General features: G+C 64.1%; 1 protein-coding gene across 1 annotated transcript in view; it reads left to right on the top strand.

The window, feature by feature from the left end:
• Positions 1 to 16,639, top strand: part of LOC119106455 (phosphatase and actin regulator 4) — a gene marked incomplete at its 3' end in the record, with an annotated part of 53,034 nt that overhangs the window by 21,920 nt on the left and 14,475 nt on the right. The window contains exons 2-3 of the mRNA XM_037230101.1: positions 6,327 to 6,488; positions 14,849 to 14,962. Coding sequence (XP_037085996.1) covers positions 6,327 to 6,488; positions 14,849 to 14,962 — 276 coding nt within the window. The remainder of the gene's footprint in view (positions 1 to 6,326; positions 6,489 to 14,848; positions 14,963 to 16,639) is intronic.

Here is a 16,639-nt window from a genome sequence, read left to right on the forward strand (position 1 = left end):
CAGGCCGCCCGGGTACCTGTTTGTCGGTGGGTGGTCGGGTTCGGAGCGATACCCTTTCCCGTCCCCCACTGCTCGGGCGGTTCGACGGTCGGGCCCGTCTAATTGGCAGGCTGCGGAGTTTGGCGGTGCTGTTGGCGCTGTTGCGATGTGGGTTGGTGGCCTGTCACGGGCCGCACGCTGTCATGCATCAGCTGCGGTATTGTGACGGGATAGACCGTGTTTGTGCCAGTCGGGCACGTATGGGCTGACTGGTCTTGATCGGTGTGTTGTGGAGGCAGGGGTGCAATCCACGTTAACGTCTGCTGGGGTCCCGTCTGCTTTGAGCTGTTTTGTCTGGTCAGAATACAAAATAGCCCGACCTTGCCAGAGGTTACGGGGTCCGGACCGCGCAGGCCCCAGCGGACCCTCCCCACCGCCGGGTTACGGCCGGGGGCGGGAGGTGTGCATCCTCGTGCCCGGGGCAAGTCACAACCCACTCCGTTTTCGACAGCGGTCAGATATTTCAGGGTGGCGCGGGTGTGGTCGCCGCTCCTGAAGGGCGGGTCTAGCCGCCCCACTCCGTCTTGATCGGAGCCTCGGGGCTCCGGGGCGCCCAGCCCGGCCCAGCCCTCGCCCTGGGACGCTGGGGTCCGACTCCCTCTCCTCGCCGCCCCTTCTGCCGCCGGCAGGCCCGCCGCGTGCCTCTGTAATTACTGCCCGCCAGAATAAACGGAGCCCGCCTCCCCTCCGTTGGTCTCCCTCCGTCGCACCGCCGCCCCCCGCCGGGCGGCTCCTCGGGTCCGGCCGTCGCTCGAGTGGTCCTCCGTCGGACCCCCTCGCGGCCCTGCCTCCGCTCGAGTGGTCCACGGCTGGGCCGGTGCTGCCGCGGCCGTTCGGACGCCGCCCGCCGGCAGGCCCGTGGGCGGCGGTAACCAGAGCGGGCAGAGCCTGCGGGGCCCATCACACCTGCTGCGGTCCTCTGAGCATAACCGCCGTGTGGCTACTCATTTCGCTTCCCCGCTCTGCTCGCGGGTGAATTCTGCGTGGGTGTTTGTTTGTGTTGACGTGGGTGGTCGGCTGTCTCGAGGCCCCTGGCCATGCTCCGACCTGGGCGCTACTCTCAGCCATTGCATCCAGTTGGACGGCCCTGTGGTGCCCGGTGAATGTCCGCCGGTGACTCTGTGATAGGCTAAGGTGACGGACTTGTCGGCTGCTTGGTTAGTGTGGCGACCGAGCCGCCGTGTAGCTATGGGCGGCATGTGAGCTTCCCTCCTCCGTATAGCTATGGGCGGCATGTGAGCTTCACTCCTCCGTGTAGGTGACATTGGCGGCATGTGGGCTTCACTCCTCCGCGTAGGTGACATTGGCGGCATGTGGGCTTCACTCCTCCGTGTAGGTGACATTGGCGGCATGCGAGCCTCGCTCCACCGTTTAGGTGACATTGGCGTCACGTGAGTTTCCCTCCTCTGTGGAGGCGGCATTGACGGCATGTGGGCTTCCGTCCTCCGTGCTTCCAGAGCAGCGCGGGGAGCTGTAATGTCAGTATTCCGTTCGGGCGGCGACTCTGAATATGGGCCTAGCGCCAGGTGTGGTACCAATGGATTTATAGGAGCCGTGTCCCCGCCCTCTGGTCAAACATGGCTATGATATATACTCGGTGATTAGGCAGGAATTCGGCCCGAATTCGCGTGGAGTTCCGGGAACTTCAACATCCCCTCTGTGGCGCACGCTACGCAACACTTAATCAATGAATTACAGCCGACATGGGACCACTTCGATCATCTCTTGGGTAGTCAGCGGCCAGTGGGCACCATTAGGGTACACCAAGGCGACCTGCCGCCTAGCGTCGGCCTCTGCTCAGGAAGTGAATGTGTGACGACTCGCCGTTGTCGGGGAGTCAGCAGAGACCCAGCGCAGGTACAACTCAGCCGCCGCCTCCGCTTCTGTCGCGGCTGTGCAAATCGTACCAATCGCGCCGCTCCATCCTCAGGCCAAACGGGCCCGCGACTGCCACAGCCACCCCGGCTCGAGCACGCCCAGTCAGGGCCGACCATCGCCACTTCGACACTCCGCCGCCCACGGAGCTCACGGCACGTCCTCATCCGCCAGCCGTCCTCACTTCAGCCGCGCCGTCACCGCCCGAGCACGGCTGGGCGTGGCTCCGGCGCGTGCTGGGCACGGCGGCGGCGGCCCGGGCCGAGCGTGCCGTCCGTTGTGGGCGATTTCACGGCTGGCGAGCGCGTGTTGGTCGCCGGAGTGCCTGCTCACTGGACGTGAAGGTCGTTACTCACTGCTCGGTGCCCCAGTTACGCAGCGGGAAGTCGGCCGGGCCGTGCCGGACGGCTGGCCGCGACCGAAGCCGCGCGGTCCGGCAGAGCCGGCGTGGCGCGACGCAGCCAGTCGCCGGCCGCTGCTAGCGCCACCCCGCGCCGGCCGCAGCAGACAGCGCTGCGCCACGCTCTTTGTTTACAAATGCCGAGTGAAGGGCAGGTGGGAATGTGTCTTTTGCGCGGTACCTGTTCGGGAAGTCTGCGAATGATTGTGGGTCGTTGCGGGAATGCTGCGACCGTGGCGTCGTCACTCAAGAGTGAGCCAGCGGCTCGCCTGGCGCGTACGCGGCCGGCGGTGAGCCCGGTCAGCGCTGGGGCGGTGTCACACCGCCGCCGCCCCGGCTGAGGTGCGCATTTTACGGGTGCGGATGTCGCTCCGCCGGCGGCGCCCGTGCGACTGTCGAAACTGCGGCTGACGGCGTGACGCTCGCTCTGCTGACACGCGTCTGTCGTGACGCTCCCCTGCCGGGCTGGTGGCCCTGGCCGCGCGCTGGGCGTGTCCCAAGGAGGGGGCGATGGCGTGCTGCTGTGTCCGCCGCCAGGCGCACGGGGTCGGACGGCCGCTGGTCGTGCGCGCCCAACACGATCGCCGGCGCGGCCAGCCGCCGACGGCGTGCGCGTGACGGGGGCGTCGTCGTGACTGCGTGGCGGCGCGGCGGCGCTCGGCCGCGTCGGCGCCCGGCCGTTGTCACGTCCGCGGCAACAGGTCGAAGCGGTCGACGCCGGCTACGATGCACGCCACCTCTCGTGTCGGGCGCGCGCTGGAGCCGGCTGGCCCGTCAACCCCGCAGCCAGGACACGGCCCCGGCATGCCAGCCGGCTCTCTTCGACCTTCAACTGGCTGGACCGGCCCGGGTGTGGGGTACCTGCGCACATACGGCCCCCCCCCCCCTCTCCCTGCCTCGTCATGCGCGGTCCTGCCCGGTCGCATTGCAGAAATTGCGGACCTAGCGTCGCGCAATTGCCGCGCTCGTGATTTAATGAGCGGGCACGGGAGCGCTGTGTAATTACACAGGACGCTTGCCGCCGTTGAGAGACGAGCGCGCCGCATTGGTCGCCTGCCGACATCGCCGCTGCCTCGCCACAACCGGCGCCACGTCCGCAGCGGCCAGCGCGCGTACAAACACTGCGCGGCGGCCGTGTCGGCGGCGGTCGCAGAGCAGCCCGGGGCGTTTGTCGTGCCGCCGCCGCCGCCGGCGGCGGCACGGGCGGCGGCCGGCCGTGCCGCTCGGCTGGGCAGGGCGTCGCTTGCGAAGTACGTTCCGGCCGTGTCGCCGGCTCCGAATCGATGTCCGGCCGATCGGCGCCGCCGCCCGGCCGGACCCGGGACAGTGATTCGCAGCTGTGGCCGGCCGCGGCGGCGCCGCCCGGTCAGGGCCGCGCCGCCGGCGTCGGCCCGTCCCGCCCGCCAAGCTGGAGACGTGGCACCGACTCGGCTCGTGGCACGTGGCACCCGCTCGCCAGCACGCCGACACAGGAGCGGCAGCGGAGAGCGGTCGTGAGGGCTGAAAGGCCGTGAGATGTCAGGACGGCGTGGCTCTCCGCACGTGGATGTTCGTGTGGGGAGTTCAAAATCGAGCGTCCACGCGCCGTTCATCGCGCCGGGCTCATCGCCCGCAAAGCTAATTACTTCCTCACGCGCAGCGGCGGCGGCGAGGCTGGCGCTCGGCGCGCTGTATTATGCTAAAAGCGTATCCATTACGCGGCGGCCCTTGCGATGGGCGCGTGCGCTCGGACAGGCGACGCGCGAGCCGGCGGCCGGGCTTGCTGGCACGCAGCGCGACCGCACCCGCGGCGGACGAGGCACGGCGACTGCCGGGCCGGCCGTTCGTCAGTGTCGTCCGACGGACGCGGCGTCGCGGGCCGAGCACGGCGCCTGTCACCAGAGTCGGGCGCCAGCGGGCGGGCCTGCTCGCCATCGGATTAGCGTGATGACCGTTGGGTGGCGGCTGGTGTCCGTCGGGTCCGTCTGCTGTCGTGGTGCGAGTCCGCGGGCCGCGGCGCCAGCGTGATGGCCTTGGCTGAGCTGGACGACGGGCAGTCGAATCTGACCGGCGGCCTGGACCGCGGCCGCCGCCAGCCCCTGCTCGGTACTCTGGGTTTGGGGAATCGGCCGACCTGTGCTGACGCTGCACTGAGCGGCACTGCCGCCCTCCCCCCCCCTCCCCCCCCCCGCTCCGTGACGCTGCCTTCCTCCAGTCTATGACGCTACCTCCCCCCGGTCCTTGACGCTGCCTCCCTCCGGTCTGTGACGCTGCCTCCTCCGGTCCGTGACGTCACCTCCCCTGTCCGTGACCCTGACGCCTCGCTGAACGGCAGTGCTGCCCCCGGTCCGTGACACTGCCTCCCCCATTTCCGTGACGCTGCCCGCTCGGCTCGTGCCCCGGCACCGGCCCCGGCCCCGGGCCGCTGTCTAGTGTCCTGCCGCCGGCACGCGGCAGCCAGACCTCGCAGTGAGCCTTCTGCGTCGTCTGCGGAACGTCCGCTGAGCGCGCGCCGCCGCACCGTGGCGTGCTCGTGGGCGGTCCCGTGGCGTGCTGGGTGAACGTGCGGACGTGCGCCCGGCTCCGGTGACTCCCGCTGACTGACTGGGGTGTATGACGCCTGGCGTATGACTCACGGCGATGTCCCGGGTAATGGCGCAGAAGTGTCGCTTACGCGCGGCGAGCATGTAAATGTGATTGCAGCAGTGCAGGACTGGGCGAGTCCATTTCACATGAGTGCTGGCAGCGAGTTGGTGTCGGCTATAATTTGGGCGAGTCCATTTTGCATGAGTGCTGGCAGCGAGTTGATGTCGGTTATAATTCGGACTGCGACACGGCGCAGGGTTGTCAAACCCCCAGCTGTCAGCACAGGGCTGACACGGGGCGCTCACGTAGCACATGTCTGCTGTACTTATTTATCACATGTACGGCATATGGTATGGCCCAAGTTGATGCCGCGGAACGGACAGCGGACCTGCTCGGCGGCACCAGGGTCAGGTGTTCCGATAACGTGCACCGTTGTGCGCACTGATTCGTTCGCGCCTGTCATCGTCCAAGGACGCTGGGGGGGGGGGGGGGGGGGGGGGGGAGGGGATTCGAGCCGCTCGGTCGACCAGTCCGTGATGTCCCTCGTGCAGCTCCCGGACACGGACCCCCGGCTACCGAAACTTCCTCCCGATTGTTCGCCGATGCGTGATGGCGCTGGTAGCTGCTCAGACTTCTCAGCGGCCACACCCCCAGTTAAAGTGCAGGGTATCCACTCATTGATCACGAAGTGTATCTGGAAGTCGCCCGGTTCACCTCATGTCGTCGTGTGACCCTGCCGCGGGTAGCGGCGTCCCCCGGCCCCGGCTGCCGTGCTCGGTGTGTTTGGGCGCGCCCCGTCACGGCGCGCCTCCCCACCGGGCCGGGTCACGCCTGACCGGTAATGACGGGCCGCCGTCCTCCCACGCGCCGCTCCGCGCGCCGGTGCCGCCCGGCCGCCCCACCGGTGCTCCGCCTGTCCCGCCCGGCATCCACCGATCCTCTCTTGGTACCGCCAGGCATCCACCGGCCCTCTCTTGGTGCCGCCCGGCATCCACCGGCCCTCTCTTGGTGCCGTCCGGCATCCGGCGGTCCTCTCTTGGTCCCGTCCGGCATCCGGCGGTCCTCTCTTGGCGCCGTCCGCCATCCACTGTGCTCTCTTGGTGCCGCCCGCCATCCAGCGGTCCTCTCTTGGTGTCGCCCGGTTTCCGACGGTGCCCCAGCGGTCCCGTCTACTTCCCACCAGTCCTCTAATGGTCCCCTGCCTCCCACCAATACTCCAGTGCTTCCCGGCTCCGACAGCCGCTCTCACTCATGCTGCCTGATGCCGTGTAGCCACTGTGGTCCTGCTAGCTGACGCTCTGGCCGCGCCTGCAGCGGCTATGGCCGGGGTGGGGTGCCGGACTCGCTCGTCTGCCTGCCGCTGACTCCGCGCCTGCAGCGGCTATGGCCGGGGTGGGGTGCTTCACTCGCTCGTCTGCCTCCCGCTGACTAGCCCCTCCTGTTGCAGGCGCCAAGCAGAACGGCGAGATGGGCCGGGGCGTGCCGGCCTCGCGGGCCCGCACGCCGCCCGTCGAGCGCAAACACAAGTTCGCCTCGCTCGGCCGCTTCTTCAAGCCCTGGAAGTGGAAGCGGAAAAAGAAATCGGACAAGTTCGCCGAAACACAGCGCTGTAAGCAGGCGATTGGCGGGATAGCGGGGCGGGCTATGTTGGGCTGGGGCGGGGCGGGCCGTGTTTGCGCTGTCGCACTGACGGGGTGGTGAAGTACCGTGGATCCAACGTTTACTCTGGTTGGTGTGGGCTAGGCTCCCTGCTCACAAGCTGTTGAATCACTTTACAACCGGCGGACGGGTCAGTCATCTATCGCAGTCCCTGTAATCTGGGCTATTTATCTCGTTAAGTCAACGTAGGGTGTTGGTGGGTCCCTGCGAGCCTCATGCATCCTGGTCTATCGAGCTGAAAATAAAACTCAGGTTGCCAACCTGTCCCGGAAGACTTGTTCTCCATCGCTCATGTCAGGCTGGGTTTGCCGACGCGGGGCCCTCACAGTATCACACGTGCCTGTCTTGCAAATTTGGGGCTGCAGCCGTGTGTGATGGTGGCGAGGCCCCAGATGCCACCCAGATAGGGAAACCGGCTGCATTTCGGCAGCGCGGGCTTGCGCAGTTGCCCAGTGTCGTGGCGCTGGACTGCCCGTGTCGCGATCGGAGCCGAGCCGTGGCGTCCGGCGTCCGCATGGTGGCGCTGGCCACGCGGAATGTAAATGGGACGGAACACTCCGTAATCGGGAAGTAGGACAACATGTGGCATCTGCTTCACCCCATTACTGGGGCTGAAAGCCGCGTAGTAGTTTGTCAGTCATGCTAATCGGGCTTTGTTTGGTCACACGTGTCGAACAAAGCGGCGAATTTGGCGCACTTGCCGCGTCCGCAGCCAAGCCAGCACGGTGATAACCTGCGGGGCTGGGCGCAGCAGGAGGACTCAAATGAGGCAGATGGCTTCCTCTGAACAGCTGCGCAAAGACCCGGAGTGGACTCCTGTCGCTCCCGCCCCTGAATAGCGTAATCTGGCCACATTCCCAGAAGTTCGATACAGGCTTGAAAGGGTATCGGACTGGGCGCCAAATTGAATTTGGCCTCCAATCCCGCCGAACGTGCTGCAAGCGGGTCGGTAGAACTCTGTGGGTGTTGAGTCGTGCTCCGCGGCTCCAGCACACGGCCGCCACCTGGTGAGCGTCGTCCTTCTGAGGGAGCACTGTCCTGGAGAGCCAGTGGCGGGGCAGTTCGAGCCTTTTGTCACGTCATGTCATTGGGGCTTTACGACGCACTCAGCTGCTGAGGCTGTTTGGCGTCGCCTGCCTCTCACCCTGGCAGGAGGGGTGGGTACCGCGGGGAATCGAACCCCGTACCTCTGGTTTCCCAGACGTGCAGTGGTTAACGCAGACGCGTTAACCACTACACTACCGGCACCTCGTTGGAGCCTTTTGCTTCTCCTGGTTGTGTGCTGGTGTGATTGAGCGCGTGGCGATCCTATGAGGGGCACGGGAGACGCCGCTCGGCCCGGATCAGCCTAAGGAAGACCCTGAGAGGCCAACGATCGGCCACGGCGCCAGCCGGCGCACCTGGCGTCGCCGCGATCTGCCGCTGGTTCGGCGCTGTGCGTCCGGTCTCAGCTGTGTCAGACTCGCGGTCGTCTGCCGGTGCGGGGGTCACGCCCCAGCCCCGCGTGAAGACAGCGATTTTGGCGGCTGAACAAGGGGGTATGACGTTGGTCGGCCGTTCTTGGCTGAACAAGGGAACATGACTCCGGCCGGTCGTTCTTGGCTGAGCAAGCGAACATGCCGCCGGCCGGCTGTTCTTAGCTGAACACGGGAACATGTTGCTGGTCGACCGTTCGTGGCTGAGCGAGGGAACATGCTGCCGATCGGCCGTTCTTGGCTGAGCGAGGGAACATGCTGCCGATCGGCCGTTCTTGGCTGAGCGAGGGAACATGACGCTGGTCAGCCGTTCTTGGCTGAGCAAGGGAACATGCTGCCGGTCGGCCGTTCTTGGCTAAACAAGGGAACATGTTGCTGGTCAGCCGTTCTCGGCTGAGCAAGGGACCATGCCGCCGGCCGGATGCCGCCGCGTCCTGATGTGTTGACGTTCACCCGGCGAACCATCTTCATATCGGAGCTGCACGCCCCGGAAATAATCTGGAAACTCCCGCTACGCACTTGTGTGCGTAAGACTGGGGCTGCGGTTGTGTGAACGGCGGCGGTCGCGGTGGGTCTGTCGCCGGGCCGTGTGCTCTCCCCTTGCGACCGGCTGCGATATTCAGATCGCAGGCGGCAGCCGGCGCCGCTGCCGTCGCCGCCTAATTGCGGATATGAGAGACGGACGTTATGGCGGCCGTATCTCGGCCGCCACATGCCGCCACTGAGTGGATGAGAAGGGGGAGGGTATGGCATGCGGGGGGTGTCTGGGCGGGGCTTCCGATGACGCGATCACCGAGGTCAGAGATGCCGTCTGGTAAGGCGTGAGCGCATGGGTGGTGGTATAAAGTTAGGTGTCAGACGTTGTTGCATTTCCCCTGGGACAGGGGCGCAGGCAAGGGAGGAGGAGCCCAGAGGGAAAGCCGAACGCGGACCTGGGGAGGAGCCAATCTGGGGCCTGGGGGGGAGCCGATCGGGGGCCTGGGGGGAGCCGAACGGGGGCCAGAGGAAAAATCAAACGGGGGCTAGAGGAGGAGTCGAACGAAGGCTAGACGAGTCAAACGAAGGGCAGCGAGGAGTCGAACGAGGGCCAAAGGAGGACCCTGTGGGGACCAGGGTAGGGGCCTGTTGGGGCCAGAGGAGGAGCCGAACGAGAGGCAGAGGAAGAGCTGAACGAGGGACAGAGGAAGAGTCAAACGAGGGTTAGAGGAGGAGCCGAGCGGAGGTCAGGGGAGGAGTCGCACGTGGGCGCCCACCCCGTTTTGGCCAAGAGCCTGAAAAACTAATGCGGTCCGTGCGTGAATCATATGGAGTCCGCGAGCTGGCATGATATTTTTTTCGCGTCAGTGACGGTCTAGCGTCGATCCTGGGTCGACTACTGTCAGAAGGCCCCCTGCGCCAGGGAGGGGAACAGATGGCGACTGTCCCTGCGAGGGCCTCCGAATCGACCAAACGGCCCGGCCCCGTGTCGTCAGAATGGTAGCCAGTAGGTACCGTGGGCTGAGAGGGAGATGCCCTTCAACCCCTGACCAGGAAAGGTAATGGCCCCCGAGTGTCCCACCCCTGTTCGAGAGAGGCAAGGGCCTTGTTCAATCTACGGAGTTCTTCAATCAGCGGCGATGGAAGTCCTGTCATGTTGGAAGAGGCGGATAGCCATGTTTGGGTATTTCTTTCCAGTTAACGCCCGTGGGGTCAATGTTTATTTTTCAGAATGTCGATGGCTCAGCCTCGCTTTTCGCTCCCCGGTCCATTGGCCCCTGTCTCCATGGGTCCCTTGGCACGCGCCCGTCGGCACGATTACACAAGACAAAAACAAAAGGGCCTCCTTGAAACACTGTTGCCAAATCCGGTGTTTTTTTGCGATATTTTTACTGAGAGGGGAGAGCTTTTTGTCATGATTGGTAACCCCCACCATTACCAAGACTGGCTGCGCCCCTGCTCTGGTACATGCACGTGATAAGCGGAGCCTGGCTTTTTTTCTTTTTTTTTAGCCAGATGTAGCCGTCCTCTCCTGTCAGGCTCTGTACTTGGCTTCCGTGTGGGTGTGCTGTGCCGTTACGGTCATTTGCATTACGGTCACTGCCCGCATCGGCGCCTAGTTCAGACCCCCCGTCCGTGCACGCGCTTGGGAAGGGGTGATCGACGTACGGGTAATGTTATGTCGACAGTAATACGTGGTGTCACTCGCGTCCCGTGAAAACCTCGTCCAAGGCCGTCAACTCCGACAGATTCGATGTCTCCAGATGAGATCAACACCCTCCCCAAGCACCAGTGGGCGGCCGCGTGGCGGTCGCGGAGGCGCCGCTCCGCCTGGTGTTGCAGTGGGCGGAGGGACGCGTCAGCCGCGCGGCTTCGTCGCCGGTTGTTTCAGTAGCGCCTCGCCAGACCTGACGCCAGCAGTGTCCCGCCAGGCCTGACGCCTGTCGCTGTCAGAGCTCTGACTGTCAGAGTTCGGAACTAGTTGTCGGGATTTCAGCCAGGCAGTGATGGTGGCAGGTGCTGCACTCACATGTCAGCTGGGCAGGCGTTTCGAATTGTTTCTGTTGTGTCTTCGTTTGAAAATGTCTGCGGTTGAAATCGGTTGTCTGGAGTAGGCGATTGCTCATAACTGAACATTGGACAGCAAACATGCACTTTTCGACTAAAGTGTCCATAAACACATTCTTTTTGTATTGGAGCGGCTGCCCCATCGCTATCACCACACCCTGGAATTTCTATTTACAATGTTTGCGCGAACAAACAACTGTCCACGACACCCATTAAACTGATCAATTTTGTATCTGTCGTACTGAATATCGCTTCAGCACGTTTTTTGTTTGAGCTGATGGGCGTTGGCTGTAAACATGGATGCGCCCTCCGATGATAAATGCTCCATTTCTTGATTGGACGCGCCACGTGCGTTACAAACCTTACAATAGCACAGAACAGCTCTAGAGTGAGCTCGTCTGTTTGCATTTTCAAACTCCCGCCGTGCTGGTGGCAGATTTAAAGTTGTGAGCGTCACGTGGATCCGCTTAGCTCGGTCGTTCCTGGACTGGCGTCATCTCGGTGCCCTGGCCGCGCGTCCGCATATGTTCGGGCCAGGTCACAGCCCCGGGCTAGATCCCAGCTCGGAACAGATGCCAGCTCGGACCAGATCCCAGCCCGGACCAGATCCCAGCTCGGACCTGATCTCAGCCGGGCCGGACCCCAGCTCGGACCAGATCCCAGCCAGGCCGGACCCCAGCTCGGACCAGATCCCAGCTCGGACCATGATCCCAGCTCGGGACCTGATCCAGCTCGGACCAGATCCCAGCTCGGACCTGATCTCAGCCGGGCCGGACCCCAGCTCGGACCAGATCCCAGCCAGGCCGGACCCCAGCTCGGACCAGATCCCAGCTCGGACCAGATCCCAGCTCGGACCTGATCTCAGCCGGGCCGGACCCCAGCTCGGACCAGATCCCAGCCAGGCCGGACCCCAGCTCGGACCAGATCCCAGCTCGGACCTGATCCCAGCTCGGACCTGATCTCAGCCCGGACCAGATGCCAGCTCGGACCTGATCCCAGCTCGGACCAGATCCCAGCCCGGACCAGATGCCAGCTCGGACCTGATCTCAGCCGGGCCGGACCCCAGCTCGGACCAGATCCCAGCCGGGCCGGACCCCAGCTCGGACCAGATCCCAGCCGGGCCGGATCCCACCCGGGCGTCTGAGACGGCGGAGGAGACAATCTTAATTATGATTATTCTCACCGCGTCAGTTATGTCAAAAAGCCATATCCGACTCATAATTATCACTTTGGATTGCACGTCACACTGCAGAAAATCATCCGCCAGCAATGTTTTAGTTCGAAGTACCATTTGCTCCTATTGCACGTGAGTTCCTGCCACCACAAGGGCGTACCCACGCATCAAAAGGAAATGGAGAACAATCTACGCGGATACTGTTGTAAATACCGAACTACAGCCATAGCGTTATCATTCGATCAGTTGCTGCGGTACGGACTCTGTGGACTCTACCTGTGGCAGTGCCCCTGATCACAGCCTATCGCTTGCTCCAGCTGTGGCAGTGCTGATCACAGCCTATCGCTGACCCCAGCTGTAGCAGCGCTCCTGATCACAACCTATCGCTGACTCCAGCTATGGCAGCGCTCTTGATCACAGCCTATCGCAATAAGCACTACACCCGCTAGCCCAATGGCTAAAACCCGCAGTCCACGGCCATAGCTGGCTGTGATGTAACTGCGGCTTCATCCCCACTGCTAAGGCGCACCTAGTGTCAGTGGAGAATGGCACATGGCCTCCCAGCAATACATCGGAGGAAGGCACTCGGTCTCCCAACAATACATTAGAGGATGGCACTCGGTCATTGCAGCAGAGGATGTCGCGCTGCGGCCGGCCAGCTCTGCAGAGGGACTGCGGGCCATCAGCCGGCGGGCGCCGGGGACGGGACCGGACCGGCTGCTGCAGCGGAGGATGGCCCCCGTCTGCGTCCGGCCGTGTGCCCGCCCGGGAAAGCGGCCACGCCGCTGCCGTCGTCTTTGTTCCGGTGCCGCCGAGCGTGGTGGCGCCGGTAAAAAGCCCAGCCGGCTGCGTGCTATCGACGCCGGCGATCGGTGGCGCACGGCAGCGCTCGTCGCGGCTGCGGCCGGCCGCTGTCGGTGCCGCGGTGTCGCAGCCAGACCCCGGCGATCGGCGGCGCACGGCAGCGCTCATCGCGGCTGCGGCCGACCGCTGGCGGTGCCGCGGCGTCCCAGCCAGACGCCGGCGATCGGCGGCGCACGGCAGCGCTCGTCGCGGCTGCGGCCGGCCGCTGTCGGTGCCGCGGCATCCCAGCCAGACGCCGGCGATCGGCGGCGCACGGCAGCGCTCGTCGCGGCTGCGGCCGGCCGCTGTCGGTGCCGCGGCGTCCCAGCCAGACGCCGGCGGTCCGCCGTCGCAGGCGCGTACCGGATGGGGCGCTGACGCCCGCCGCGGGCGTGGTAGTCCGCATGTGACGGCTCCGGTCCAGCCGGCCGCTGATGCGTGCAATGTGCGGCGTGCCGCACATTTGGACTCTCACGCACTGTTGATGTCCTTCCTTATATGCACATAGCGTTGAGGGCACTAGCCCCTCGGGGTCTACGCAGCTCGGGCTATCCTGACCTTGGGTTCGGTCCACCGAGCTGGATCTAGGTGATGTCGCCGGGTGACTGTTGACCAGAGCCCGGCCGCCACCCGCTCAGCCGCGTCTCCGTCCCTCCATGTCCCCTGCCGCGGTGCGGGCCGTCCCACCTCGCCTCAGACCGTCGGCTGAGGCGGACACCTCGCGGCTCGCCCGCCGCGTCGGATCGGGGACGGTCGGCGGCGTGCGATGGCCTCGGGGCGGCCGCGGGCGCGTGTGACGCTCCGCGCGGCCGGGCGCTGCCCGAGGCAGCCGCGAAGGCTGGGCGGCCCGCGCGCCGGCGGCGGCGGCCGTGCTGGCCGTGGTCACGGTGCCGCTGGTGGCCTGGTTTACAGCGAGCCAGCGACTCATGCAGCGCTGAAATGCGCGCGCGGTTAATGGCTGGTGGACGCTGAAAGCTTCGCCAGTCAAATTACGACGGATTTTTCACAGATGGCTTTCCGGTAGGGGCGTGACGTGACGTGGCGGGTGAGGGGGGTTAGGGTGACATGGAGGCTTGTGTCTCCCCCGCCCTCCCCCTCGCCTTTGCGCCAGCGACCATTGCGTGATATATATAGCATAGACCAGTGGTCCCATTTTGTAAATGGATTGGTCTCCGAAGGTTACGGTTTTGCCCACCTACTCTACGCAGCTGCCCTACCCACCCTATTTCGACCAAGCGCCGCGGCCGGATGCAGCTGCCCGCCTCACTTCGTTACAGAGATACATTGTTAGCACATGGACCTCGGCCGTACGGGACGCACACACCCAGGAGGGGCGCTCGCCAGACCCGTTGCGTGCGACGCACTCCGGGCGCTGGCGCCGGACCATGTGGAGGACCGTGGTGTGCGGAGGGGGGGGGGGGGGCGCGGGCAAACTTTGGTGATGAAGCTTACCACAGGCTCGGCACGCGGCAACGCACGCGATGGGCTGGCGAAGCGCCGAGCTGTGGCCGAGGGCATGGGGATGTGGTGTCGCAGGAGGCCTCGCGGGCGTTGTTTGATGCGCGGTGACCCGTGCCTGATGGCGTTCAGTTCTTGCGCCGCTTTGGAGTGTGCGGACCGATTTGTTCACTCAAGTCCCGTGGTTTGTCTTAGTGTATACGCCATTGTGATAGCTCTGGCGTGCCATGTTTGTGTATTCCATCCGATGTTTCCACCTTCTGCCTCTCATTTCCTCAGACTGTTTCTAGATGGGCCAAGATGTTCTCAATATGCGCACCGGCAAAGCTCATCGTTTGATGGAGCTGAACGCAGCTCACAGCCCGTGCCACAGCGCAAAAACCGGTGTCCATTGCACCACTGTTGTCGGCGTGGAGGTTCTTGCACTTGGAGCCAGATGGACCAGTTGTTTGTTTATGCCCAGCTCGTGCGCCCGGTGATCATGTTGTTATGTGTGATCCACTCAGCACGCCACGTGACTGTAGCGTTGTGCGCTTTGGCCGCGCTGTGTTGTTGGAGGTCCCTGAGCGGCGCGGGCCGTGTCGTAAACACGTGTACGTGCTGCTGTCAGCCGGCGCAGGGGTGCGCCTCTGCCAGCTCAAACTGGCGGCTGTGTGTCGCCTGCCTGTCAGGCCCAGACGCTGCGTCCGCACGTCGCGGCAGCGCCCGGTGCATCGTCAGCTCTCGGCCGGGGTGGGGCGCCCGGTCCAGGCGGCGGTGTGTCTCGTCGCCGGAGCGGGGGCGCGCCGGCCGCTGACTCATCGCACCCTGTTTTAGCGCTGGAGCGCAAGATCTCAGTACGCGCCAACCGGGAAGATCTGATCCAGAAGGGGATCCTGATGCCGGACACGCCTACCTCGCCGCCGCCCGGTCCCGTCGGGGAAGCACCAGGTCAGTCAGCCGCAGGCCGGCCCTCGCGCTTCGCTCGCCTTGAGGGCAGCGGGAGAACTGGCCCATTCATACCAGTCAATGGTTCTTTCGTCGATCATTTGAGTGTGCTTGGCGGCTCTATCGAGGTTTACGATGCAGCGTAAATATTGCCGGCCAGTACAGCGCGGAGGTGCTCCCCCACCTAGCATTTCTCCATGAGAAAAGAAATCCCCGTCAGGTGGGTAACGGTCGCTCTCCGTAACACCACCCATTCGTGGTTTTCTGGCAGTGTGGCGCCGTTCGGCGGATCGATGGGGGCGCCATCTGTTACAGAGAACGGTTACCGTGGTATCCACACTGGCTGACCGTAGGTTGAGATTTGATGGATGCTTGTCGAAGAGATCACTACGCGGCGTGATGCTGGCGTAGTCTGTATTGTCCTCCTGGCGGTGACCATGAGCGGGCTGACGCGCTGGCGGGGATCTGGCCTTCGGTCGTGTGAGGCGCACGGTCAAGTCATCAGACATTTCAAGTTATCGCACTGGCGGCATCCGTGGAATTATTAGTCGCCCGAGTGGCCGAGAGATGGCGCTGGCTCACCTCGCCCGCTCCGCACCGCAGCTGTCTGTCGCCGTGACTGAGGTGCCGCACTGCCTCTCCAAGCCTCAGGCCGAGCCGCACTATTGACCCCGTGTTATCGCTGCGGGGTCCGGCACCGGCGGGGGCATCCCGCGGCCGCGCTCCGTCGGGCGAACCGGCCAGCCCGCCGCGACTGAGAGCGGCCGCCGCGCCTGCGGCCATGTGGCGGAAGGCTGATGTGCCGGTTGGCGAGGCAGACGGCTCGGACTGTCGAGCTATTGCTGGTTATGAACTGCGTGATTAATCGCTGGAAAGTTGTTGGAGGGATGGGAAGGCTAGTTTCAGCTGTAATGAAATATTGCTTCTGGGAGCTATTTCTGTTATGTGCAGTGTATGGTCGTGGTGGTCGTATATTGTACCAAAGATGTTTCGATTCGATATCACACTTGAGCCGTTGATCAAGCTGGGTTATTGCAAAAATTTTCCAACTAAACGGCCATGTGTTCTCCGTTGCTAGTAACCTCTGTTTAAGCGTTTTATCTTGCATTTACAACAAGCACTTTTGTCTTGCCTCCTGCATTTTTGTACACCCTCCCGAATTTTCGTGTGCGGATCACCGCCCCGGCCCCAGTCATGGTTGGAGGCGGGAATATCATGTCGGCGGCTGCTCGTAGTCAGCTCGCGGACACCATATTGCTGGCCGTCGCCGACTGGTGACACCAGCCGGCCGCAGCCATGTCTGTGGGCCGCCGCCGCAGCCGGAGACACTGCCTTGTGCCGGCGCAGGAGGCGGGAGGGGCGCACGTGGCGCTGTCATTAAGCATTATCGAGCCAGGCGGCTGGAGGTCCTTGCCAAAATGATGCGACCAGGCTCATTACAAGACAAGGCCCTGAAAGACCGCAACAAAGACCCGACCGTCAGCCGCGCGCCCCTTCTGACTGTGAACGCCAAGGTTGTTGGAGAGGCATATCAAATGATACGCTCGCCGACGAGGTCCATTTGTCTACGCTGCTGCTGCGGCGCAACCCACTGGTAATCAGACAGTTCAGCGAAATTATGTGTTGCGAACCTGAGGGTGGACTGGGGTGAAGTTCCGGATCTGAGGTTGGCTGGGCGAG

The sequence above is a fragment of the Pollicipes pollicipes genome, unplaced genomic scaffold (assembly GCF_011947565.3).
Source record: "Pollicipes pollicipes isolate AB1234 unplaced genomic scaffold, Ppol_2.1 Scaffold_6138;HRSCAF=7277_pilon_pilon_pilon, whole genome shotgun sequence".
NCBI lineage: Eukaryota > Metazoa > Arthropoda > Thecostraca > Pollicipedomorpha > Pollicipedidae > Pollicipes > Pollicipes pollicipes.